Source organism: Lactuca sativa, chromosome 7 (assembly GCF_002870075.4).
Source record: "Lactuca sativa cultivar Salinas chromosome 7, Lsat_Salinas_v11, whole genome shotgun sequence".
Classification (NCBI taxonomy): Eukaryota; Viridiplantae; Streptophyta; class Magnoliopsida; order Asterales; family Asteraceae; genus Lactuca; species Lactuca sativa.
In genome coordinates, this window is record NC_056629.2 from 176,565,601 (window position 1) to 176,591,127 (window position 25,527).

General features: G+C 35.1%; 3 protein-coding genes across 4 annotated transcripts; all 3 read left to right on the forward strand.

Annotated features, from left to right (window-relative positions):
• Window positions 1-2,601: 2,601 nt before the first annotated feature.
• Window positions 2,602-4,391, forward strand: LOC111900521 (uncharacterized). 2 transcript variants are annotated; one of them, XM_023896406.2, is made up of 3 exons: window positions 2,602-2,716; window positions 3,242-3,338; window positions 3,414-4,391. In XM_023896406.2, the coding sequence occupies exon 3, from the start codon at window positions 3,451-3,453 to the stop codon at window positions 4,303-4,305; it is 855 nt and encodes a 284-aa protein (XP_023752174.1). In that variant the 5' UTR covers window positions 2,602-2,716; window positions 3,242-3,338; window positions 3,414-3,450; the 3' UTR covers window positions 4,306-4,391. The 2 variants fall into 2 exon arrangements, with proteins under 2 accessions (XP_023752174.1, XP_023752173.1); XM_023896405.2 differs by having other exon boundaries at window positions 3,242-4,391.
• Window positions 4,392-7,080: 2,689 nt separating this feature from the next.
• LOC111900472 (uncharacterized) lies at window positions 7,081-9,399 on the forward strand. The gene is made up of 2 exons (XM_023896356.3): window positions 7,081-7,178; window positions 7,967-9,399. Exon 2 carries the CDS (start codon window positions 7,969-7,971, stop codon window positions 9,028-9,030), a length of 1,062 nt encoding a protein of 353 aa, XP_023752124.1. The 5' UTR covers window positions 7,081-7,178; window positions 7,967-7,968; the 3' UTR covers window positions 9,031-9,399.
• A 13,373-nt stretch (window positions 9,400-22,772) lies between these two features.
• LOC111900522 (uncharacterized) lies at window positions 22,773-25,200 on the forward strand. Its single transcript, XM_023896407.2, has 2 exons — window positions 22,773-22,863; window positions 23,510-25,200. Exon 2 carries the CDS (start codon window positions 23,520-23,522, stop codon window positions 24,573-24,575), a length of 1,056 nt encoding a protein of 351 aa, XP_023752175.1. The 5' UTR covers window positions 22,773-22,863; window positions 23,510-23,519; the 3' UTR covers window positions 24,576-25,200.
• Window positions 25,201-25,527: the final 327 nt, after the last annotated feature.

Below are 25,527 nucleotides of genomic sequence, written 5' to 3' on the forward strand. Positions count from 1 at the left end.
TATGGTTTTTTCCTAAAATTAAAAAAATTTCATACTTTTGTTCCCTAAAAAACTTGAAAAGACGATTTTGCCATTTTAATTTATTTTTTGTATTTTATATATATTTTTAATACTTTATTGTTTAAAAATAGAAATTACACCCCACTCCCCCCTTTCTCAATCACACACACATCTTTTCCTCATATCTTCTATTCTTCTTATTCCCTTCATCTTCAACCCATCTACCCATCTTGCTATGAATCAATCACCTGCAAACTGCCATAACGCACCATCGTATCCTAGAGTATAGTGAGAAGACTTATCTGAATCAAAGTTGTACATTAACCCTCTAAATCATGCAGAATCAACTACACGAACCACCTATAATAATTTAGAGGTCATACCTTAGTCTACAACCTAAAACCCCCAAGTTTGACCAAAAGTTAAACGGATAAAAAGTCAACGGTCCACCACGTCGTGGTCGAGTCACGCCAAAATAGTCGCGAGACCTCACATCCACCGCACCGTGGTTAGCCCCTGACTCATGGTCAGTCCTGGGGATTCAAATGCCCAGGACGAGCCAAAAAAAGGGCCCTTAGGCCTTAACGTGTAACAAATTAAATTATATAAACTATTTTTTTTTTAAAACGACGATAAACTTTATAAATAAAATAATCTAGAACACCTACGTCAACCTTTCTCTTTTCTTCATCTAGTTTTCTTTTTTTAGGTTTTCAACTACCGGTTGGTTATTTAGACTTCATCACTACAAGTTCATTAGTTTCAACATTCAACATTCAACATTCATTCAGATTTCATAATTTCAACACAAACTAATAACTGTCATATGATAAAGTGATTTTGATAATATATTCAATTTAGTATAAAGACAAACTATTCAAATTCAACATTCAATTTCAGAATTGCTAATAACATAAAGACATTATACATTCAATTTCTAATAACATAAATTAGTCAGTTTATGAATTTTGCATTTTGGAACAAAAAAATTATGAATTCTAAAACAAAAAGCAAACAAGATACATAAATGATTGAATGTTGAATGAAATTGAATGACTGTTACCTGATTAGTAATCGTCTAATCGATTAACAAAGAGTGATTTGTTGGGCTTGATCGATTAACAAACTTGTCCATTCGCTGAATGATCGGTAACCGGATAATCGACGGAATACAATTACAATGACTTTTGGCTTGACTTTTGTGTTGCGTTCCCAGTCCTAGTTCTCACAATCTCACGTATTTGCTTAAATTGTTGAATGGACTTGGACAAACCTAGCATGGATTCATTTGTTGGGCCTCATAGTAAACAAACAAAAAAAAAAGAAATTGGGCCCCATTAGGAAAAGGGCCCCGTGCGTATGTCCAGATTGCACCTGCCCTTCATCGGCCTTGCCATGACTGTGTCATGGTTTATTTGGCAGAACAATTTTCTTATTGAGCTCATAATCACCTAAGTCCAAGTCTTATACTTCCCAAGAAGCTTTTATACTTCCTCAAGGTCTACAAAAATCAGAACTTTATGGACATGCATATCCTATGCACGTCACACAATCTAAGTTAAGAAATGGTGAAAATATGGTCATAACCCCATGCATGGTATCAAATGGGGGTTAAACTCCATATCCATGCCATAAAACACTTCTAGAACACAAAGGGACCATAAAGATCCAATCTTTATTTTGGAGTTTCCAGAACTCCTTTCATAATCCATACAAGGCCCAAAAATGCATATAAATCACAAGATCTAAGAAGTAAAAGAGAACACGATACTTTGACGCTAGGGTTCTCTAGAAGGGAAGGAGACTAAGAGTGGAGGAAACCCTAACCATCATTGTTTTTAAATAGTCTCCGCTACCCGATACCTAGGGTTTTGAAACCATTCGTCACCGCACCGTAGGGAATGTCGTGGCCGTGCCATAATGGATCTCCACCACCGTGTTGCGGTCAATTAAAAAACTTCAGTCTTGAATACATTAAATGGTTAGAGATTAGTACCTAAAAATGGATGTTGCATTATGACTTAGAATGAACGACATGGAGATTTATTACTATAACACAATCTTGCAACATGACTATACATTGGAAATAATGAAAAAATATCGTATTTGAAAATGACTATATACATCTTTATTCAAAAAGTGCTGATTGCATGGCATATACAATTTTGCTTTGATGTTCTTTCTTCAAAAAATTGTGACATTTAGCAAAATAACAACACTAAATAAATAAATAGACAATTGTCAAGATAATAATTAACTCACAAATCATAACAAATATATAAAAGTAACAACCTTATATAAAAAAAAAATAAAACGTTGAAAGATTCAACAATAAAATCGATTTAGAAAATAATTATATCATAAACACTACTCCTTTTAAAAGATAAAAATATATATATATATATATATATATATATATATATATATATATATATATATATATATATATATATATATATATATATATATATATATATATATATATATATATAATAACTTGGTAAAAAGCCAGCCCAAACGCATACAAACTGTGTATTGGGCTTGTGAATGAGCAAGCACTAGGGCCTATTAGGTCTAAATTCTAATGAACTGTGGAGCCCAAAAGAAATCAGTAAAATTGCAATTCATACAAATACAGGATGCGAAATTACGAATCTACGATACGTATCGGAATCGGAACCATATCAGCTTGAGTTCAACCATCCTGCTTAATTAGGTAAATTGTTTTTAAGAACATCTCGATTTTGTTTGTGTATAACTAATTCTAGAAGAGGATTTGGATGTTAATACTCGATCATATAACGATATCTTTTCCTATTAACGCCTGTCCAGTGGTCGACAGAGACAAAAACACTATTTTAAACGATATCAAGCGTTTGCCTTTGTCTTTTAGGGTTTTTTTTTTTTTTTTTTTTTTTTTTTTTTTTTTTTTTTTTTTTTTTTTAATTATTGAGATTTGTGTAATTGCATGCTATAGTAACTATTTCATGGTACGTGGATCATGGTCATGTTTGTTTATACCCACATGAAACTCCTTCAATTTTAGGATGCCTCATATTATTAATATACCATGGTGTATGCCCCATGCCTTATTACTTTAGCATCTTGTTCTCATAAAGTTCAATTTTTTTAGTGTCAGTTTATATATGTATACTTGTCCCACGTTTTTAACCTTTGTATCTTATATGAAAACTGGTATATACGAATCTCTTAAATGTTTATTTCTTTTTTGCAAGTGTAGAAAACTAGAAATGGGTAAGACAAAGAGTATGACTAGAGACCAGAACCATGATGATGCATGCATCTATCCGGAAGAAGATCAAGACTTGTGATCCTTGGTAAGATCTTAACTATGATGTGCTTTTCTTAGTTATGATGCGACTTGGAGTTGTTGATTTTCTTGCATTCAGCAGAGTTTGTAAGTCATGGAGATCACTCGCACTGTCTAACATGAACATGTTTATAGTGTCCAGACCACCCATGTCGGTATCTATCTCTACTGATGCTAATCATGAGAGTAAGTGCTACTTAGAGGATTTTGAAGGAAGAAAGTTAAAAATCAGCCTTCCTCATTCTGATTATAAGGCATGTGTTGGAGTAAGTTATGGTTACTTGATTCTGCTTCGTGCGAAAACCAACGATTTTTGGCTTATGAATCCTATCACAAGGCATGAATTTCATGTCCCTTTCCCTTTCCTTAATGTCCGCTCCTGCACTTCTTTTCTGGGGGCTATCCTTGTCTTTTCACCTTTAATATCTGGGTGGGTGTTTGTTGTGTTCGATAGATACTTTCACAAAATATGGTTTGTTATTTTTGGTAAACGAGAATGGACTTATGTCACCACCCATTTCAGCATCCTTGATTTACATGCCTTCAGGGGAAAGATATATACCCTACACCTCGATAATTTTTTAAGTGAAATGAGACTTTTTCCAACACCCGAAGTTACGTTACTTGAATTCAACAATTTTCTTAAGCCAAACCGTCGTTACCCGAGGCTTGTAAGTTTGGGTGAAAAGCTTTATGTTATAAATCGAATTTCCGAGTTTCCATACATGATTCAAGAAATAAATTTTAGTAAAATGGAATGGGTGTCATGTGAAAAGACAGTAGAAGAATATGCATTCTTTCTTAGCAGTGACTATTGTTTTTCTGCTTTTATACGAATAGAGACGTGGGTTGATCTTTACTCACAATACGGGAAACATTCTTTTCCCGATAAAAATGGAAAAGGCAAGTTATTTCGTGCAAAAATGTGGTACTTTTTCCATGATTGTTTGAATGTTAATTTTCTACATCAATGATGACATGTTAGCAAGGTTATGCTATGGTCATTGGTTGTTTTGCATCTTGCACTTTATTTTATAAACGGTTCGGTTCTCGCTCCTTATTTTGCTTTAGTGGGCACAACTATAACTTTGTTCTCAATTTATATTCTCTGCATTATGTGTAGCTTATTTTTTGGCATGTTGTTCTCATGGTGTGAAATAAGTATGTCATGAATATTTACACAAATAAAATTCTTGTTGATTCCTATTTCCAAAATGCATTACAATCCTTTGTTGAAACCTTAGTAAGTATGTCATGAATAGGGTTGGATATTCTTTAGATGTGAGTGTGTTCGGGATGTGGGATTTAAAAGAATTTGTTTTCATTCAAATTATGTGTTGGAATAATGATTGAATATATTTGATGTTCGTCAGAAGTTATGAACCAACCATGGCTTCTCTCCAACTACATAAAGTGAAAATGCCCCAAAAGAAACCATTAATAAAAGAAAAACTTTGGCCCTCCGCTGCCAACTCCTACTCTTCCACTTAGAGGACATTGTGGATTCTGAGTTGGTAGCTTTTTCTCAAAAATCACTTATGGCAATACACAAATTCCTTTGCAAGATTTACAAACTACTAAAATTTTTAATTACACTGAAGAAGACATAATTTTCCATAAAAAAATTTAATTGCATAGAAGAGGACATAATTTTCCATACAAATTTAAGATTTGTTTTTTTGGAGGTAGTTAAGAAGTGTGTATGTTGCCAGATCCAAAATTACATCCGGACGAGATGGAAATGGAAAAGGGCAACAGTGGCACAACGATTAGAAGAGATGGACAAAGGTGGGGAATGGATTACCCATCCCATCATCTTGTGTATCACTACTCAGACCTCACATCTATAAAGATCCCTTAAGTTATTACGACATGTCATTCTCGATGAAAACATGTTCTCGTTTGCCTTAATGACTCAAAAATCACCTTCATCCTACACTTTTTCGGATAACTAGATGACTTATATTATATGAAACCTACCCTCTGTCCCATCATTTTCTATTATCACCGCACCAAAGCACACCCTTTACTGATGACCCTACACCCTTTAACTCAAACCCATATCGAGAGTTTCACCCCTACACGTCCCGTGAGAGCTTAAACATTTATTTTGAGGGGGCCAAAAGTATAATATATATAAAAATTGGAAAGCAAGGGGGCACAACATAAATTTTATATTTTTAGACCTAATATATATAAAAATTACAGGGTAAGGACTACTTCTAACAAAAAAAAAATCATGGAGCAGCCCCTTCTGGCCCTAAGAAAGCTCCATCCCAGCACCCATTGCTTATGTTCCAACTGAATCTGCTGGCCTAGCAACTCCAATAAGGCAATAACTCTCGAGCCTTCTACGACAACAATCTAGTTGGGGAGGAGCCTTAACCACCACAATATGATAGTGCTGACCATTTGATTCAACTAAAGATGGAGTAGTGACATCAAAAATTGAATTTGTTAATGGTGGTGCATACGTTCTTCTTGATTTCAAACAAGTGATTGTCGTTAGGGTAATGCTTGGAAATATAGAACGGGCTCCATGGAAGGGTCGTTATGATGTTCCTTGATTATATAGTGATTTAAATAGATTATAAATATGGATGTACGTACAAAATCTAATGAATTTGAATGTTAGGTGGGGAATTAGAAATAGTTAGGTAAGTGAGGCTAGATATGGTTTGACATTTCAATTTATTATACGATTGAAGCATAAATTCATCTAGTAAGTAAGTAAAATAATCCAACAAACATGATTTAACTAAACGAATCATCAACACAAATGTCTAAATGGCAACATGATACAGTCTATTTCGAGATGACTAATCTCCTGATAAAATAAGAACAATACACAATCTTTGGAATAAATTTCTTTTCTCTTTTTATCAAATTCATGTTACAATTTATAGACAACATGGAGTTACTGGCTAGCTAAAATGAAGGGAAACATGCATGCTGGACTTAAACGTGAATCCTACTTTACTGCAATTAACTTCTACTAGAAACTGAAATGAGAGGTCCCGTTTGATAGTTTCTGTTTGGAAAAATGCTGTCTGAGAAAGTTTTCTGACTGGGAAAGAAACCATACTGTTTGATTGTACATCTGATTGACTGTGCCGAATGATGAAAAAAGTAATAATTCAATAAAAAATAAATTTTAAAAAAGTTATTTAAAAAAATTAATAATCCAAGAAAGAAATAAAGAGACGGGGTTTGGTGCATAATTGTCTTTCCAGCCCATTCAGCCAGAAAGATATGATTTTGGGGCTTTATGGGAAAGACATATCTTACCGGGAAAGACCCATTTTTTTGTGCAAATCAAACAGTCTTTCAGGTCCATTTAGTCAGAAATATCTGTTTGGACCTGGAAAGATACATATCAAACGGGGCCTAAGTCTTCAAGCACGTGACTAGACCAAGTCCTCAAGTCCTCTAGGTTGACTGATGCACAGATCCACGGACGAGATTGTATCACAACCCCAGAATCTGGACTATTCTTGTGGAAAACAATGGTCCAAAGAACATGATTATTTGTAAAAAAAAAAATTAAAATGAGATTAGTTTAATCAATATACATAAAACTTGGAAAGCCCTTTCATTGCATTTACTTCTAGCCCAGATCGCATACAAACTTCCAAATTGGGCTTGGGTACGAGAATCACCTAGGCCTTAATGAATTGTGGAGCCCAAAATACTATCGGCTGATTAGGGGCCTATCGGTAAAATTGAGATTAGGATACGAATCTACGATACGCAAGGGAAGCAAGAGCAAGACACATACTAATATAAGTACGGAACCTACTTGAGTTCTATCGATTAGCTTAAGTTCCTCGTTCTCAGTTTTAATTAGGTAAATTGCTTCTTAAGAATATCTTGATTCTGTTTGTTTATAACTGATTCGAGATGATTTGGATGTTAATACTCGATCATATAGCGATATCTTTTCCCGTTAACTCCTGTCCAGTGGTCAACAGGGACAAAAACATTATTGCAGTATTCAACTTAAAGTTTCAACAATACTAACATTATCTTTTTGCTGCTTTTTATTCTTATTAGATATTGGAAAAATGCAATTCACTCCAACATTGAAAATCCATAAATTTCAATTTGTTCGTGTTCTTCAACTTTTAGTGTCAATAAGATTAATTATGGTTGTGTTCATAGCTTTTTTTTTTTTTTTTTTTTTTCTAAATGTTGTTTTGTGCTCATAGTTTAGATTAGACTTGTATGGATATCCATAAGCTTTATGATTTTTGGTGAATTGTTGGAAAGATATTTAGCAATATGGAGATTATTAAATTTTCCTATCCCTTTCTTTAGAAGTTTTTGGAACATTCAGATTAAAACTGGGGATATGCATACCTTAATTTTTCTATTAAGCTACAAACAAAAATCTTAGGAAATAGCTGAGAAAACCAAATACTAATATAGCCTTATATATAATACCCACATGAAATCCCTGCAATTTTAGGATCCCTCAGATTATTATTACACCATGGTGAATGCCCATGGCTCGTTACTTTAGCATCTTGTTTTCATAAAGCTTGATTTTTTTATTGTCAGGTTATACGTGCATGCTTGTCCCCATTTTATCATATATCGATGACTCAAATGCTTATTTATTTTTTGCAAGTGTAGAAATGGCTAAGATAAGGAGTATTACTAGAGACCAGAATCATGATGATGCATCTATCAGGAAGAAGATCAAGACTTGTGATCCTTGGTCGGATCTTAACCATGATGTGCTTTACTTAATTATGATGAAACTTGGAGTCATTGATTTCATTGCATTTAGTGGAGTTTGCAAGTCATGGAGATCGTTTGCAGTCTGTAACAAGAACTATTTTATGGTGTCCAAACCACCCATGTCCATATCTATCTCTACCGATGCTGATGAGAATAAGTGCTACTTAGAGGAATTTGAAGGAAGAAAGTTAAAAATCAGCCTTCCTCATTCTGATTATAAGACATGTGTTGGAGTAAGTTGTGGTTACTTGATTCTGTTTGGTGAAAAAAGCAACGACTTTTGGCTTGTGAATCCTATCACAAGACATGAATTTCATGCCCCTTTCTCATTCCGTAATGTCAGCTTCTACTCTCCTTGTCTCGGGGCTATTCTTGTCTTTTCACCTTTAATATCTGGGTGGGTGTTTGTTGTGTTCGCTATATACTATCACAAAATATGGTTTGTTATTGCTAGTAAACAAGAATGGACTTATGTCTCCAGCCCTTTCCGCATCCTTGATTTACATGCTTTCAAGGGGAAGATATATACCCTACACCCCATTAATCGTTTAAGTGAAGTGAGACTTTTTCCTACACCAAAAGTGACGTTACTTAAAATCAAGAATTCTCCGATTCCTGACTTCAATTATCCTGCATTTGTAAGTTTTGGTGAAAATCTTTATGTGATGGATCGAATTTCAGAACATCTGAGCAACATTCAAGAAATAAATTTCAGCAAAATGGAATGGGTGTCACGTGAAAAGACAGGAGAAGAATATGCATTCTTTCTTCGCAACCCTGAGCAAGGTGTTGGTTTTATACGAATAGAGTCATGGGCTGATCTTCACTCACAATACGGGAAATATTATTTTCCTTGTAAAAGTGGAGAAGACAGGTTCTTTTTGGCAAAAATGTGGTACTTCTTCCATGATTGTTTTGATGCTAGTTTTCTACATCAGTCAGTGAAGACTTGTTAGCATGGTTATGCTAGAACATTGTCAAGAATCTTGAGAATCTGTCAACATCGGTTGTTTTGCATCTTGAACTTTATTTTATAAACGGATTGTTTTGCTTTAGTGGGCACGACTATAACTTCCTTCTCAATTTATATTCTCTTTAATTTCCTTTTGTGCCAGATGCATTATGTGTAGCTTATTATTAGCATGTTGTTATGATGGTGTGAATTAAAAATTTTACAAATATTTGCACTAATGTTTAGCTCATGGTAAAATTCTTGTTGATTCCTATTTACAAAATGCATTATAGTCCTTTATTGAAACCTTATTTGGCAAAACGTGAGGGATATTTCTAAGATGTAAGTGTGTTCTGGATGTGTGGAATTTAAAACAACTGTTTAACTCAAATTATGTAAATTATGTGTTACAATAATGGTTGACTATATTGGATGTTTCTCGTTCACTTTGAAGTTCTTAATTAACCAACCATGAATTCTCTCCAACTATATATGTTGTGGTTATGGGGTAATTATTTCATTACATATTTGAGATAGCCCTTTAGATGGTGTTTTTAATTTAGTTTAAGTATTGTACCATATAATGTGTATATATGTTACATGATAATATGTATTATAAAGGTAATAAAATTTAAAAAATGTGAAGCAATTACAAATAGATAGGAATTTAGACCATATAACAAAAATTGTTTACATGCTTACAAAAAACTTATGAATATAGTCTAATAGAATGACATTTCCTTTTGTGGGCACAACTACAACTTCATTCTTAATATATATTCTCTTTAATTTCCTTTTATGCCTGATGTATCTTCCCTAATAAATAAATAACTTTTTGCTACTTGTCAATCTCTCATCAGTTTTGACACTTGTTATTTTATGATATTTTTTAAATATATAATATCCACATGTCAATTTCTAGGTTTTTTCAAATTTTAAAATTAAAAAAGGCACAAAATACTTATATACCTATATATGTAAAGTATTAAATGTAATAAATGTAATAGTAAATTACAGTTAATACGTTTATTCATTTCTTATTTCAAAATTTTATTTAAAAAAATACTTATTGTTTACATTTTGATATTTATTCTTTTTTTAATCAACCCGTGTATTATACGGGTTTTACACCTAGTTATGTATATAGAGATTACTATTGGCATACATGTAGTTATGATGGTGTGAAATAAAAATGTTAAGAATACACAAATGTTTAGGTCATGGTAAAAATATCTTGTTGATTCCTAGTTCCAAAATGCATTACAATCTTTTATTGGCAACGTGCAACTTGATAACAAAAAATTTATAACCATTTTATTTTGTCATATAGTTTAGATCATGGATTCGCCATTGGGCAGTGGTTCATATATGAACCATTAAATGTTAGAAACCAAGGGAACTAATTTTAATATTTCATTTAAAAGATGGACATATTTTATTGAAAGGGTTAAAAATTAATTTTTGTTTTGCCTTTTTTGGTTGAAAAAAATTGTCATTTTCACATATATTCATCCATACACTCATTCACAACTTAATAGACCAATTCATACACTAGTTCACAATTTAATATACTAATTCGTACACCATTCATAATTTAATGCAAAAACAATTCAGAAAATTAATACATTCATACATATTTATATTACACAAAAAAATATATACATCTATAAACAATTAATACAACTTAACACATGAAAATATACATTTACAACTACATTCATAACTTAAAAATACAACATCCACAACTTAATATAGAAAAAAGTACATTCACAACTTAAAACATACCTTATTTCATTTCATTGAGAAGTTTCATCAAACATCTTGTGTACATCACACATATCACATAAATAAGAAACAATTACATAAGATGATAGTTTCATTGGCTCTGGCTTTAAATTCATGAGCACCAGTGGTTTTCGTAGGTGGTAGAACAACAACAGTATACAATGGCCTCGTCAAAACTCCCTCGAGCAAACATCCCTAGATTGCGTCGAAACACCTTCACTAATGGTAGGTAATGGTGATGGTGACGAAAATCACAAATCTAGAGGTGATGGTAGGTAATGGCAAGGGTGCCGAAAATTGCAGATCTAGAGGATATTGGAAATCACATATTTGGAGGCTTCCAAAACTCTATGGTTGGAAAGTATATCACAGTGGTGGTGGACGTTGGAGTAGAGTGGCTGATAGTAAGCGGAAGCAGTAGTTCGTCAAGGGTAGGGTACAACGACGGGGGAGGAAGGAGACGGTTGTGGCCAAACATCAGTGGTGGTGGTAGCGACGAGGGGAGGGAGGCGATTGTGGGACGACGTTAGCGGTGGTGCTAGGAATTGATTTCAAGTCCTTGGAGAGTAAAGAGAATGTTTTAATGAAAAATAATTACATCTTTTTTTTTTTTGATGTGTGAGAGAACTTTTGTTGTAGTTTTTTAATGGAACTCTTTCTTTAAACTTTTATTTTAGTTTTTCTTTTTTATTTGGTGTTATATGTTTAGTAACATTAATTTACATTGGTCCCACAACCCCCTCCCTTCACTTCATTCTTTCTTTCACTCCCTAATATCCCTTCCAACTTCCTAGGGATTCCTACATCCCTTTCCTCATCCCCATTTACCCTTTTATATCAAAAACATGAAACTCATATGGACTTCAATTTTCAAACGATTTTGAGTAACCATCTAACAACAAAATTCTAACTCACAACATACATACAATTTTTAAATTGATATTTTAGTAAACATTTCATCATTTCATTGAACAGCTCTCATGCAACTCAAATTGGCTCTATTTTTCAACATTAACCAAGGAGACCACGTCCCAAAGACTGACCACTCATGTATAGTCAATAGAAACACAAGATAAATGAGAAATGCTAGAAAACGGAGAATAGAAAGAGAATCGTTGGTAGGGGTAGAAGCAATTGACCATATTTTGTTTTTTCGATTCATCTAATGCTACCTTGAGTTGATTGGAAGCAAATTGAAATTTGGAGTTGAATTGCTGGTAACACCATCACCTCCATTTTCGAACCCCTAGCCGCCTCTCGTTAATCTCTTCTCTCGCTAGAAACAAGATCGCATGTAGCCGTACCACGGTCTACATCCCCGGTGACACCCTCACCTCCATTTTGTAACCCTAACCCTTCTTGAACATCAAATATTTGATGGTAAGTATCAAGGAATGTGGGTTAGTTGGGACTTGGGACCCAACCTTTTTAATAACAATATAAATAATAACATAAATAAAACAAAAAAAAAATTCTCATAACGTTAATCATTCTAAGTCAGTTAGGGACCAATCCTTAAACAAAACCAAACCATAAAAATAATCCGAATTTAAAAAAAAAGTTAAAAACTAAACACGACTACATAAACCATTAGTGTACTTTATTCTTTATTGATAATAAAACTTGGATATCCTTTTATTGCGTTTACTCCCAGCCCAGAACCCATACAAACTGCGCATTGGGCTTTGCACACGAGCAAGAACAAGGGACCAATGAACTGCGGATCCCAAAATAATATAGGCACTTTTTAGCCGATTAGCTTATTGGTAAAATACGAAATTACGAATCTACTATACGCAGCGAGAGCCATGCACATAGGTGTATAGAACCTGCTTAAGTTCAACCGATTTGCCATCCTGCTTAAGTTCCTCTTAGTTTTAATCAGGTAAACTGTTTTTATTAGGAACGTCTGGATTTTGTTTGTTTATAACTGATTCTAGAGGATTTGGATGTTAATACTCGGTCATATAGCGATATCTTTTCTTTTTGCTGCATTTTATTCTTATAAATATTGGACAAATGCAATTCACTCCAACTTTGAAAATCCACAAATTTCAGTTTATAGTCTCAATAATATTATGCTTATGTAGTGCTCCCTTATAAACTTGGAATTGATTCATATCAGGTTTAATTTTTGTTTATTTTGTTTTGAGCTCTAATAGTTTAGATTAGACTTTTACGGATATGTAATCTGTGCCATGTAAGATCGTTCTCCTGTATCTATAAGCTTTAGATTTTTGGTGAATTGTCTGTAAGATAAGTATTTAGCAACATGGAGATGATTATCCCTTTTTTAGTAGTTTTTTTTAACATTCAGATTAAAATTGGGGATGTGTATTTGAGAAAACCAAATACAAATATAGCTTTACAGTATCACCCAACCAATCTTGCTTCTTTATTTAGTGATACAACAAAAGACCATATGTATATGCCTCTTGCATGTTTTCCCATATCCTGATGTTAACCATATTCTGTTATAAATCTGTTTAAATCACAAACTATTCTAAATAATATAAAGTGTTTGCCTTTATATTTTAGGGTTTTTTGTTTAATTTGTTATTTAGGCTTACGTATGCGATAGTAACTATTTCATGATATGGGGATGATAGTCATCTTTGTTGATACCCACAAGAAGCTCCTGCATTAATTTTACGATCCTATAGATTATTTAGCATATAGTTTTCATAAAGTTGGATATATTTAGTGTCTGTGTATACGTGTATGCTTGTCGTGTGTTTATAATCTTTGTATCTTATATAAAACTGGTATATAAGAATGTCTCAATAATGCTTATTTTTTATTTTTTTGCAAGTGTAGAAAACTAGAAATGGTTAAGACAAGGATTATGACTAGAGATCAGAACCATAATGATGCATGTAGCAAGAACAGGATCAAGAGTTGTGATCTTTGGTCAGATCTTACTCATGGATTGATCTTTACTCACAATACGGGAAATGTTATTTTCCTGTTAAAAGAGGAAAAGGCCGGTTCTTTCATGCAAACATGTGGTATTTTTTCCATGATTGTCTGAATGTTAATTTTCTACATCAGTGATGACTTTTGTTATGCTATGGTCATTGGTTGTTTTGCATCTTGCACTTTATTTTATAAACGGTTTGATTCTTGCTCCTTATTTTGCTTTAGTGGACACAACTGTAACTTCGTTCTCAATTTATATTCTCTTTACTTTTCTTTTGTGCATAATGCATTATGTGTAGTGTATCTTATTACTGGCATGTTGTTCTCATGGTGTGAATTTAAAATGTTAGGAATATTTGCACAGATGTTTAGGTGTGGGGTGAATTTATGTTCATTGATGATGAAAAAGACAAAGACATTAACAGGTCCTGTAGCAGCGATAAATCTTTGGGCCTGATGATTTTCCTTCAAAGCCTTGGACTTTGCTCAAGTTGGGTTGTTGGAATCTTGATTCACTGTTGAGGAAGTAAAGGAAGGATGTAGATTGGTCCTGTGGCAGCGATAAATCTTTGGGCCTGATGATTTTCCTTTTTCTTTTTTGAAAAAGATTTGGGAGTGTCTTATGTCGGATGTGATGAAGTGTATGGATGATTTTTTTTTTAAACGCCAACATTTCATTCGGATGTAATGCTTATTTTATTATTTTAATTCCAAATTTGACAATCGTATGTTGGTCTCTGATCACAAAATCAGGCCACGCCTATTAGTCTCATTGGTCTACAATATAAGATCATTGCTGAGGTTCTTGCAAATAGGTTAGCCTTAGTGATAGACTCGATAGTTAGCTTGGAACAATCAGCATTTATAAAGGGGCGAACATATTCTATATCGACCTTTAATAGTTAATGATGTGATTCATTGGATTAAAAAAAAGAAACAAGATGGGACTTCTAAAGATTGACTTTGAGAAGGCTTATGATTCTCTAAGTTGGGATTATTTATTCCAAGTTATGCAGTTCCTTGTGTTTGGTGAAAAGTGGTGGGGTTGGATATTGACTTGTTTTTAATAGTAGTCTTTCTCAAGAGATTCGCATTGAGAGAGGTCTTCGTCAAGGAGATCTGATATCACCTTTCTTGTTTATTCTAGCAATGAAAGGATTACATGTACCTCTCAAGGATGCCAAAGCTGCAGGCTTGTTGCATGTAGTTCCCATTGGTTCGATAACTTTATTTTATCTCATATTTTTTACACAAATGATGTGTTGATGCTCGGTGATTGGTCTCGACTGAATATTGACAATATGACTATGGCCCCCGAACTATTTTTTTCTTGTTTCTGGTCTTAAGATGAATCTTCATAAGTCCAATTTATTTAGGGAGGGGGTTCCTTTTGACCGAACGGTGGAAATGGCAAGTATTAAATGTTGTGCTCCGGGTAAACTTCCATTTAAATATTGTTAAGAATAATTCAAAATTATTATTTTATGCACATTTTATTAGCTTTAGAATAAATTAAAGTAGTCAGTGAAGTGGTCCCTGATCTACAACATCTAGTCAAATTTGTTTCCTAGTTTTTAACTAAGTTCTAGTTTAAATACACATGCAAATGTACGTTGTTAGGAACTCCCAACTTTATTTATTTTGTTCAGTGAATAAAGAAAATTTGCCTCAATTATCCCTTGTGCCTATTACTTCTTCACTGTATCTTCTTTGTTTACTGTGCAGCTTTTTTTAAAACTGTTTATTCCAGTTTTACCCTTCCTTGTCTTTTATTAATTTCTGTCCCCTGTGTAGTTTCCTTTGCTGTGTTTTGTTTCCTATCTTGGTAATAAATTCTTTTATTACCCCTGCAATAGACCAACATTTGGTATCAGAGCAAAACCTGGTTGTTGTATGCCAAAGTACCAAACTCGTGAAGAGATGGCAGGAAGCAATGGAAATGGGGAGAAGGAAGGTCTGATCACTTTTCACTACCCGATGCTGTCAAGAAGCAACTATTTTGCATGGGCTATAAAGATGAGAGTTTTCATGCAAACCTAAGGAGTTTGGGATGCAGTGGAACCCAGAACAGCCAACACAGCTGTGAAGGTCAAGAAAGATGAATTGGCATTGGCCGCTATCTACCAAGGGATGCCCGAGGACCTATTTTTGTCCTTGTTTGAGAAAAAGACAGCTAAAAAAGCCTGGGATGCTTTGAAAGTGATGTTCCTTGGAGCGGATTGTGTCAAGACAACAAGGATTCAAACATTGAAGGTTGAGTTTGAATCCTTAAACATGAAGGAATTAGAAGGAGTCGATGAATTTGCTGCCAAAATAAGCAACTTAGTGAGCTCTTTGCGTACATCGGGGGACACAGTGAATGAGTCCTATGTAGTGAAGAAGATGCTTAGGGTAGTATCCACTAAGTTTCTCCAAATTGCTTCAACACTTGAACAATTTGGGGACCTGGAAACAATGACAACTAAAGAGGTTATTGGGAGGCTAAAGGCCCATGAAGAAAGGTTGAAAGGGCATGGTGAAAGTGAAGAAAGAAAGCTTCTCTTAACCCACCAAGAGTGGACTGAGAGAAACAAGAAGAAAGGAGAAGGTAGTTCAAAGACAGCACCAAAAGGCAACCGTGGTGGGTCATCATGAGGAAGAGGAAGGGGTCGTGGCAGAGGTGGTCCTAGTGGTGGTCGAGGTGGTCGTGGCAGGGGTGGTTCTTACCAGCAGAAAGAAAGAAGTTAAAGTTAAGATAAGAGTGAAATACAGTGCTATAACTGTCAAGAGTTCGAGCACTATGCAGCTGAGTGCAAGAACCCAAGGAAAGAAAGAAATCATGAAAGCAATTTGATCTAAGAAGATAATGAACCAGCCCTATTATTGTCATCCTTTGAGGCTAAAGAAGAGTCAGGTGAAGTTTTTTTTGAATGAAGAGAAGGTCAACCCGAAGCTAAGATCAAATGGGGATATTAGGTGTGATTCAAGCATGTGGTATCTGGACATAGGGGCTAGCAACCACATGACTGGAGAAAGAAGCAAGTTTCAGGAACTAGACATCACAGTCTAGGGAACTGTGAAGTTTGGCAACAATTCAAAAGTGAGAATTGAAGGAAAAGCGATGATAACTTTTCAGTGTAAAAATGGTGAGCAAAGAAAATTAAGAGAAGTATATTATATACCAGAATTGTGCAACAATATTAAAAGTCTCAGCCAACTTTCAGAAGGAGGGGATGAGATTAGAATCAAGCAGAACTTTCTGAGGATCTATGACTAAAAAATGAGGCTGCTCGTGAAGGTACAAAGGTCACCAAATCGTCTCTACAAGATATAGTTAAGAGAAGTCAGTTCAAAGTGTCTAGCTGTCAAAATTGATCACCCAACCTAGCTTTGGCACTCAAGGCTAGGTCATGTAAATTTTTCTTCTTTGAAAATGATGTCTGAGAAAGGGATGATTGAATGAATTCCAAGGATTGTTATTCCATCCCAGCTATGTGAAGGCTGCCTGGTTGGAAAACAATCAAGAAGACCGTATCCAATGTGTACAAGTTTCAAGGCCAAGAAGAAGCTCGAATTGATTCACGGAGACTTATGTGGTCCAGTCTCACCTCCTACACCAGCAGGAAACAAATACTTCATGCTCCTGGTTGATGAGTATAGTAGGGTGATGTGGGTATACCTGCTAAAGACAAAAGATGAAGCTTTTCAGTCGTTTAAAAACTTCAGAGCAAAAGTGGAGACTGAAACTGGTGAGAAAATCAAAGTTCTAAGAACAGATAGAGGCGGTGAATTCTTTTCCAATCAATTTACTGCTTACTGCAGTGAAACAGGACTCGATCGACAATACACCTCCCCTTATTCCTCACAACAAAACAGGGTGGTGGAGAGGCATAATCGTACGATGATAGAAATGGTGAGAATCAACCTAATAGCGATGAAAGTTCCACACACACTGTGGGGAGAAGTAGTTAGTCACGCCATCTATGTGTTGAATAGGTTGGGTATGAAAGCGCTGAATGAATCTACACCCTACAAGATGTGGACTGGTCGCAAACCTCATGTGGGCCACTTGAGGGTGTTTGGATGCCTCGCACACATGATGATTCCCAAGAATCAATTGAAAAAGTTGGACGAGAGAAGCAGACGACTTGTACATATGGGGAATGAAAAGGAGACGAAGGCATACAAACTTTATGATTCCATCACTAGGTCAGTTCATGTTAGTAGGAACGTCGTATTCGAAGAGGATAAGATTTGGTTGTGGGCGAAGGAAAAGAAAGTCAATGGTACACCTAGATTAAGCTTCACCGTTGAAGGATTTGACTTCAACGATAGAGAATTCGATGATGTTGAAGGCACTATCGAAGGGGATGGATCTATCCATGGATCTACCCCAACTACACCCGATACCCATTTATCTCCAGTTAATATGGACTGGATCAGCAGTGAATCCCAGCCTAATGTTAACTCGGACCCTCAGATAAGCCCACAACAAGCCAATCAAACATATTGACCCCTTTAAACACATCGTCAACACCAATTACGCCCAATTCGTCCAACACCGCCTCGAGCTCCACTGGTGGCGGTGCCCCAAGACGTTACTGATTGTTTACCGACCTTTATGAGAACCCCGAAGAAATCGAGCTGCCACCAGAAGAACTGTTGTTACTGTGCAAAGATGATGAACCAGCGAGCTACGGTCAAGCATGTCGAAAGAAAGAATGGGTACAGGCTATGAACGATGAAATAGCCTCAAATTAGGAGAACGACACCTAGAGTCTAGTCGAATTGCCAAAAGAAAGGAAGCCAATTGGGCTAAAGTGGGTCTTTAAGGTGAAGCGTGACCCAACAGGAAGGATTGTGAAGCACAAAGCAAGAATCGTGGCAAAGGGCTACGTTCAAAAACAGGGCATCGATTATAAAGAGGTCTTTGCGCCAGTGGCGAGAATCGAAACAGTCTGAGTCATCTTGTCACTTGCAGGCTCGAATAGGTGGCATGTGCATCACCTGGACGTGAAGTTTGCGTTCTTGAATGGGCACCTAACCGAAGAGGTCTATGTCACACAACCTCAAGGATTCGAGAAGAAGGATGAACTTGGCAAAGTGTATAAACTCTCTAAAGCCCTGTATGGCTTGAAACAAGCTCCCAGAGCATGGAATTCGTGTTTAGACAAGTACCTAAAGAGTTTGGGTTTCAAAAGGTGTGGTCAAGAATATTCGGTGTATACAAGGTCAAAGAATGGGAATAATTTGATCATTGGAGTATATGTGGATGATCTACTTGTGACAGGAAGCAACCCAGAAGATGTGAAAGAATTTAAAAAGGAGATGAAGGACAGGTTTGAGATGAGTGATCTCGGCTTGCTAACATATTATCTTGGAATTGAAGTGAATCAACAAGGTAATGGAATCACACTAAAGCAGGAAGCCTATGCCAAGAACATTTTGGTCAAAACCCCGGATGCTAGACTGCAATCTCACCAAGAGTCCAATGGAACACAAACTCTCTTTAACCAAAGATGGAGATGAAGAATTGGTGAACCCAACAGGGTACAGGAGCATTGTTGGCTGCCTAAGGTATCTCACTCATACTAGACCCGATATTACTTTTGTTGTTGGCGTTGTAAGTCGCTTTATGGAGAAGCCCACCATAAAACATCTCCAAGCTGTAAAGGGGATCCTTAGATATGTAAAAGGAACCTTAAGTTATTGTTTAGTCTATTCTAAAGGAGGAGAAAAGGTCACTATTTCAGGCTATACTGATAGTGACTTGGCCAAGGATGTAAATGACAGGAGAAGCACTGGGGGGATGGCATTTTATGTAAATGGTAATTTGGTCACATGGGTATCTCAAAAGTAAAGGGTAGCGACACTTTCATCTTGTGAAGCTGAATTCATTATTGCCACAATGGCAGCCTGTCAAGGCATATGGCTAAGGAGACTTCTTGCAGAAATCACAGGTCAAAGATTACCACCTATGACACTATTTGTAGACATACAATCAACCCTTATTTGATGAAAAACCTTGTATTTCATGGTCGGAGCAAACATATTGACATCAGGTATCATTTTATCAGGGAGTGTGTTGAAAATGGAGAAATTATAGTGACTCATGTGTGTGGGAAGAGCCAGAAAGCAGGCATTCTCACAAAGTCCCTAGCAAGAGTGAAGCATGAAGAGACGAGGGACTTAATTGGAGTGAATGAAATTAATAATTAAGGGGGAAAATGCTAAGATTAATTCAGAATTATTGTTTTATGCACATTTTATTAGCTTTAGAATAAATCAAAGTAGCCAGTGAAGTGGTCCCTGGTCTACAACATCTAGTCAAATTTGTTTCCTAATTTTTAGCTAAGTGCTAGTTTAAATACACAGGCAAATGTACGTTGTTAGGAGCTCCCAACTTTATTTATTTTGTTCAGTGAATAAAGAAAATTTGCCTCAATTATCCCCCATGCCTATTACTTCTTCACTATATCTTCTTTGTTCATCGTGCAACTTTCTTTAAAACTGTTTATTCTAGTTTTACCCTTCCTTGTCTTTTATCAATTTTTGTCCCCTGTGTAGTTTCCTTTGCTGTGTTTTGTTTCCTATCTTGGTAATGAAAGTCTTTATTACCCCTGCAATAGACCAACAAATATTTGGTCTTCTGGTGGGTGAAAATATGATGCTTGCCAAGAGTTGGCAATGTATTATTGATCATTGTGGGAAGAAACTTGCTTCTTGGAAAGTGAAATTACTTTCTATTAGGGCATTAGTTATGTTGACTTCCTCTATTATCAAATCCTTAGGCATTTACTTCATGTCTTTGTTCCTTATGTCAGTGCAAGTTAAGAATATTCTTGAGTCGATTAGAGCTCTTTTTTTTGAGTTATTGAAGATGGAAATCGAAAGACAAATCCTTAGGCATTTAGTTCATGTATTTGTTCCTTATGTCAGTGTAAGTTAAGAATATTCTTGAGTCGATTAGAGCTCATTTTTTTGAGTTATTGAAGATGGAAATCGAAAGATTCGGTCGGTGGCGTGAGACTTGATGACTGATCCTAAAGATCAAGGTGGATTACTGGAGTAGGTATTGGTAGTCCGGAATGTTATAGTTATTCTTTGTTACAAAAACAAAGGTGGCAATTCTGTATAGAGCTAGATGCTTTATGGGTTAAAGTTATCAGGGATTTGCACAGGAGTGGTAGCTCTTTTATGGGAAATTTGAATGTTCGAAAACATGGTGTGAGGAATACGATTCAAAATTCATGGTGCAGAATGGATAAAAAGGAATCATTCCTAGCTCCACTCTGACCTGTAAGGTTGGAAATGGAACTTCCATCTTATTCTGGAGTGATACTTGGTGTGACGATATTGCTTTGGTCATTCTCTTTCATGTTTTATTTTGTAAAGATAGGAATCATTTATGTTTGGTGAGTGATCGTTGGCAGGATGGTCAATGAATGTGGGATTGGGATGGTATGCTTAATGAATGTATAGAGATGAATCAACTTTCAAAGCATTTGGTTCTTCTGGAAGGAACTCGGTTATCAGCTCTAGAGGATAAATGGTGGTGGGATTTGGTGTATGATGAGGTGTTACAGTAAAAAAGAAAAAAAACACTAGAAAATACATGGAGCAAATAATCATATAAGATTTTGTCAGTAACATGATTTGGAATGCTTATACTCCTCGGAAGGTTAATATATTTGCATGCATGACGTCTGGTTTTGGACCGGTTGCCTCTAAGACCAAACCTGGTTCTTAAAGGAGTGGATGTTGACACTTTTCTTTGTCTAGTTTGTTACGAAGATTCGAAGAACTTGCATCACTTATTTCGCGTTTGTGAGATAGCTACTCATACTTGGGTTCGGTTTCACGTTGGTTGGAGATGCAAATTCTGGTTCATTTATCTATCTCGGATTGGCTTATATGGACAAATTCGCTGCCTATTTCAAATGCTAAGAGCCTAAGAGGTTGGTGATTCACATCATAATACAAATAGCTTGGTGGGTGCTTTGGAAGAACCAGGGTGAAATTGTGTTGGGTCATAGACATGGTCGTAAAAAAAATTATTTTCTAAGCTATTCTTGATTATTTGTTTTTATGGTATTCGAGTAGGAATCGGAAAAATGGTATTACTTGGACTTGGTGGATTCAAAACCCTCTTAATTCTTTGTAATTTTTGGTTGCTCTAGCTCCTTGCTAGTTTCTCAAATAAATTTTAGTGGTTCAAAAAAAAATCAAATCCTCATCGCACCTTAAATTGTTAAAAACATTATTTATGTGTCATTTTACTCTCGATAACAAATACTCTATTAAATTTGATGAATTGGTTTTTCTATGAATTGCTTTTTAACTCATCAAATTCTCATATGATGTGACAACACTAACGACCTCTATCTGGTTACTACTCCAACTCTTGAAGCTCGACTTTCTGTTGACCATCACGTTGCATCAAATGCTCAGTTATCCCATCCTGAAAAACATGTTTTTCATCATTTGTTATCAAGTCAAATACAAACACAAAATAATTGAGAAATGAGAGAAACATAGAGCAAAAATGAATCACTTATAAGGGTAGAAGTAATTTACCATGTTATGTTTTTTTTCCGGTTCTTCTAATGTTACCTTGATTTGGGACCCAATTTGTTCTTAATAACAATATAAATAATAACATAAAAGGAAACAAAAACAAACAAAAAATTCTTATAAGGATATAATCGTCATTCTAAATCAGTCAAAGGCAAAACCCAAAACAAAATCAAACCATAAAGATTATCGGAATTAAAAAATAATAATAATAAAATAAAGGCTAAACAAGCAAATTACCGAACTAACATTATTGTAATTTACCCCTTACAGTTAGAGAGAAGAAAACTTGGATAGCCTTTTATTGCGTTTACCCCCAGCCGCCAGCCCACAACCCATACAAACTGCGCATTGGGCTTGTGAATGAGCAATCACAAGACCTAATGAACTCTGTAGCCCAAAACAATATCGACACATTTTAGCCGATTAGCATATTGGTAAAATTGTTATTTATAAGAATATGGGATACGAAATTACGAATCTACTATACCTAGCGAGAGCCAGGCTCTTAGAAGTATAGAACCTGCTTAAGTTCAACCGATTGGCGATCCTGCTTAAGTTTCTCATCCTCAGTAATTAGGTAAGTTGTTTCTTCAAGAACATGTCGATATTGTTTGTTTATAACTAATTCCAGAGGATTTGGATGTTAATACTCGATGATTAAGCGACATCTTTTCCTATTAACTCCTGTCCAGTGGTCGACAGGGACAAAAACCTATTTTCCTATTCAGCAACAAACGTAAACCTTAGGAACTATTTGAGAAAACAAAATACAAATACAGCTTTACATCATCAACAAACCAATCTTGCTTCTTTGTTTAGTTGCACAAAGAAAAGACCATATTTATATGCCTCTTGTTTTCCCAAGTCCTGATTGACTTTAAACCATATTTTGTTATCAATCTATTTAAAACACGAACTATTCTAAATGGTAACATATGCTTGGCTTTATCAATTAGTTATTAAACATTATTTGGACTTACGTAATTGCATGCTATAGTAACTATTTCATGGGACTGGATCATAGTCATGTTTGTTTATACCCACATGAAACTTCTTCAATTTTAGGATCCCTTACTTTAGCATGTTATTTTCATCAAGTTTGATTTTTTTAGTGTCTGTGTAAACGTGTATACTTGTCCCCTGTTTGTATATAATCTTTGTATCTTATATGAAAGTGGTACATATGAATCTCTCAAATGCTTTTTTCTTTTTTGCAAGTGTAGAAAACGAGGAATGGAAGAGACAAGAAGTATGACTATAGACGAGAACCATGATGATGCATCTATCACGAAGAAGATCATGATCAAGACTTGTGATCCTTGGTCAAATCTTAACCATGATGTGCTTTTCTTAGTTTTGATGCGACTTGGAGTTGTTGATTTTGTTGCATTCAGCAGAGTTTGTAAGTCATGGAGATCACTCGCACTATCTAACAAGAACATGTTTATAGTGTCCAGACCACCCATGGCTATATCTATATCTACAGATGCTAATGAGAACGAGTGCTATCTATATCTAGAGGACTCTCAAGGGAGAAAGTTCAAAACCATTTTTCCAGCTCATTCTGATTATAAGCAATGTATTGGAGTAAGTTGTGGTTACTTGATTCTGATTGGTGAGGAAACCAACGACTTATGGCTTGTGAATCCTATCACAAGGCATGAATTTCATGCACCTTTCCCTTTCCTTGATATCCGCTTTTACATTCATGGTCTGGGGGTTATCCTTGTCTTTTCACCTTCAATATCCGCATGGGTGTTTGTTGTGATCAATAGATTTTGGAACAAAATATGGTTTTGTATAGCTGGTAAACGAGAATGGACTTGTGTCTTCACCCCTTTAAGCATATATGATTTACATGTTTTCAAAGGGAAGATTTATACCCTACACCCCAATAATTGTTTAAGTGAAGTGAGACTTTTTCCAACACCCGAAGTAACATTACTTGAAATCAAGAATTTTTCGAAGACAGAGCGTAATCATTGGAGGCTTGTAAGTTCGGGTGAAAATCTTTATGTGATAAATCGTATGCCAGAGTTTCCATTCAAGATTGAAGAATTAGATTTCAGCAAAATGGAATGGGTGTCACCTGAAAAGACAGCAGAAGAATATGCATTCTTTTTTAGCATTGACAATGGTGCTACTCTTATACGAATAGAGCCGTGGGCTGATCTTTACTCACAATACGGGAAATATTCTTTTCCTAAGAAATGTGGAAAAGGCAGGTTATTTCGTGCAAACATGTGGTACTTCTTCCACGATTGTTTGAATGGTAATTTTCTATATTAGTGATGACTTGTTAACATAGTTATGCACTTATGCTAGGGTCATTGGTTGTTATGCATCTTGCATTTTATTTTATAAACGGTTTGACTCTCGCCCTTTATTTTGCTTTAGTGGGCACAACTTTCACTTCGTTCTTAAAATTATATTTTCTTTAATTTCCTTTTGTGCCTTAAGCATTATGCGTAGCTTATTATATGTGGTTCTAATGGTGTGAATTAAAAATGTTACGGATATTTGCACGAATGTTTAGGTCATGGTCAAAGTTTTGTTGATTCCAGTTCTTGAATGCATTACAATCCTTTGTTGAAACCTTAATAGGTAAAAATGATGAAATATTTCTTGGATGTAAGTGTGTTCGGGGTGTGTGGAATTTAGCATAGTTTGTTTTCATTCAAATTATGTGTTTGAAAAATGGTTGAATATATTTGATGTTTGTCATTTGCCCTAAAGTTCTAAACCAGCCATGGCTTCTCCAGTGGCGGAATTCGAACGTTAAAATTGGAGAGGAAATCAAAACTTCATAAATAAACGTATAAATTAGTTATTTTGTTTAGAGCTATAATACATAAAATTCTAGAAAATGTGCATATAAAATATTCTATTACCGCTCGTAAAAAACAAACCAAATATCCACTTTGCCATTTGAAAATGTGATCATCTAATTATGAAATGCACTGAACCTCTAAATTACCATTTATTACATTTTTTAGAGTGCACTTACATGTCTCGTAAAATTAAAATGTTGGAATAATAGAAAAAGGATTAGTCTACATTCTAAATCATTTTCCAGAATATTTTATACTTAACAGAATAAAAATTTATAAATTAAGTAGCACGTTAAATAAGATTAATAAGTATTTATATAGGCTTGCCGCTTTTTAATCTTCATTCTTAATAAAAAAAACCTTCATCCACGTGTCATTCCTCTCGATTCATAATTCAGCCATTGTGATTT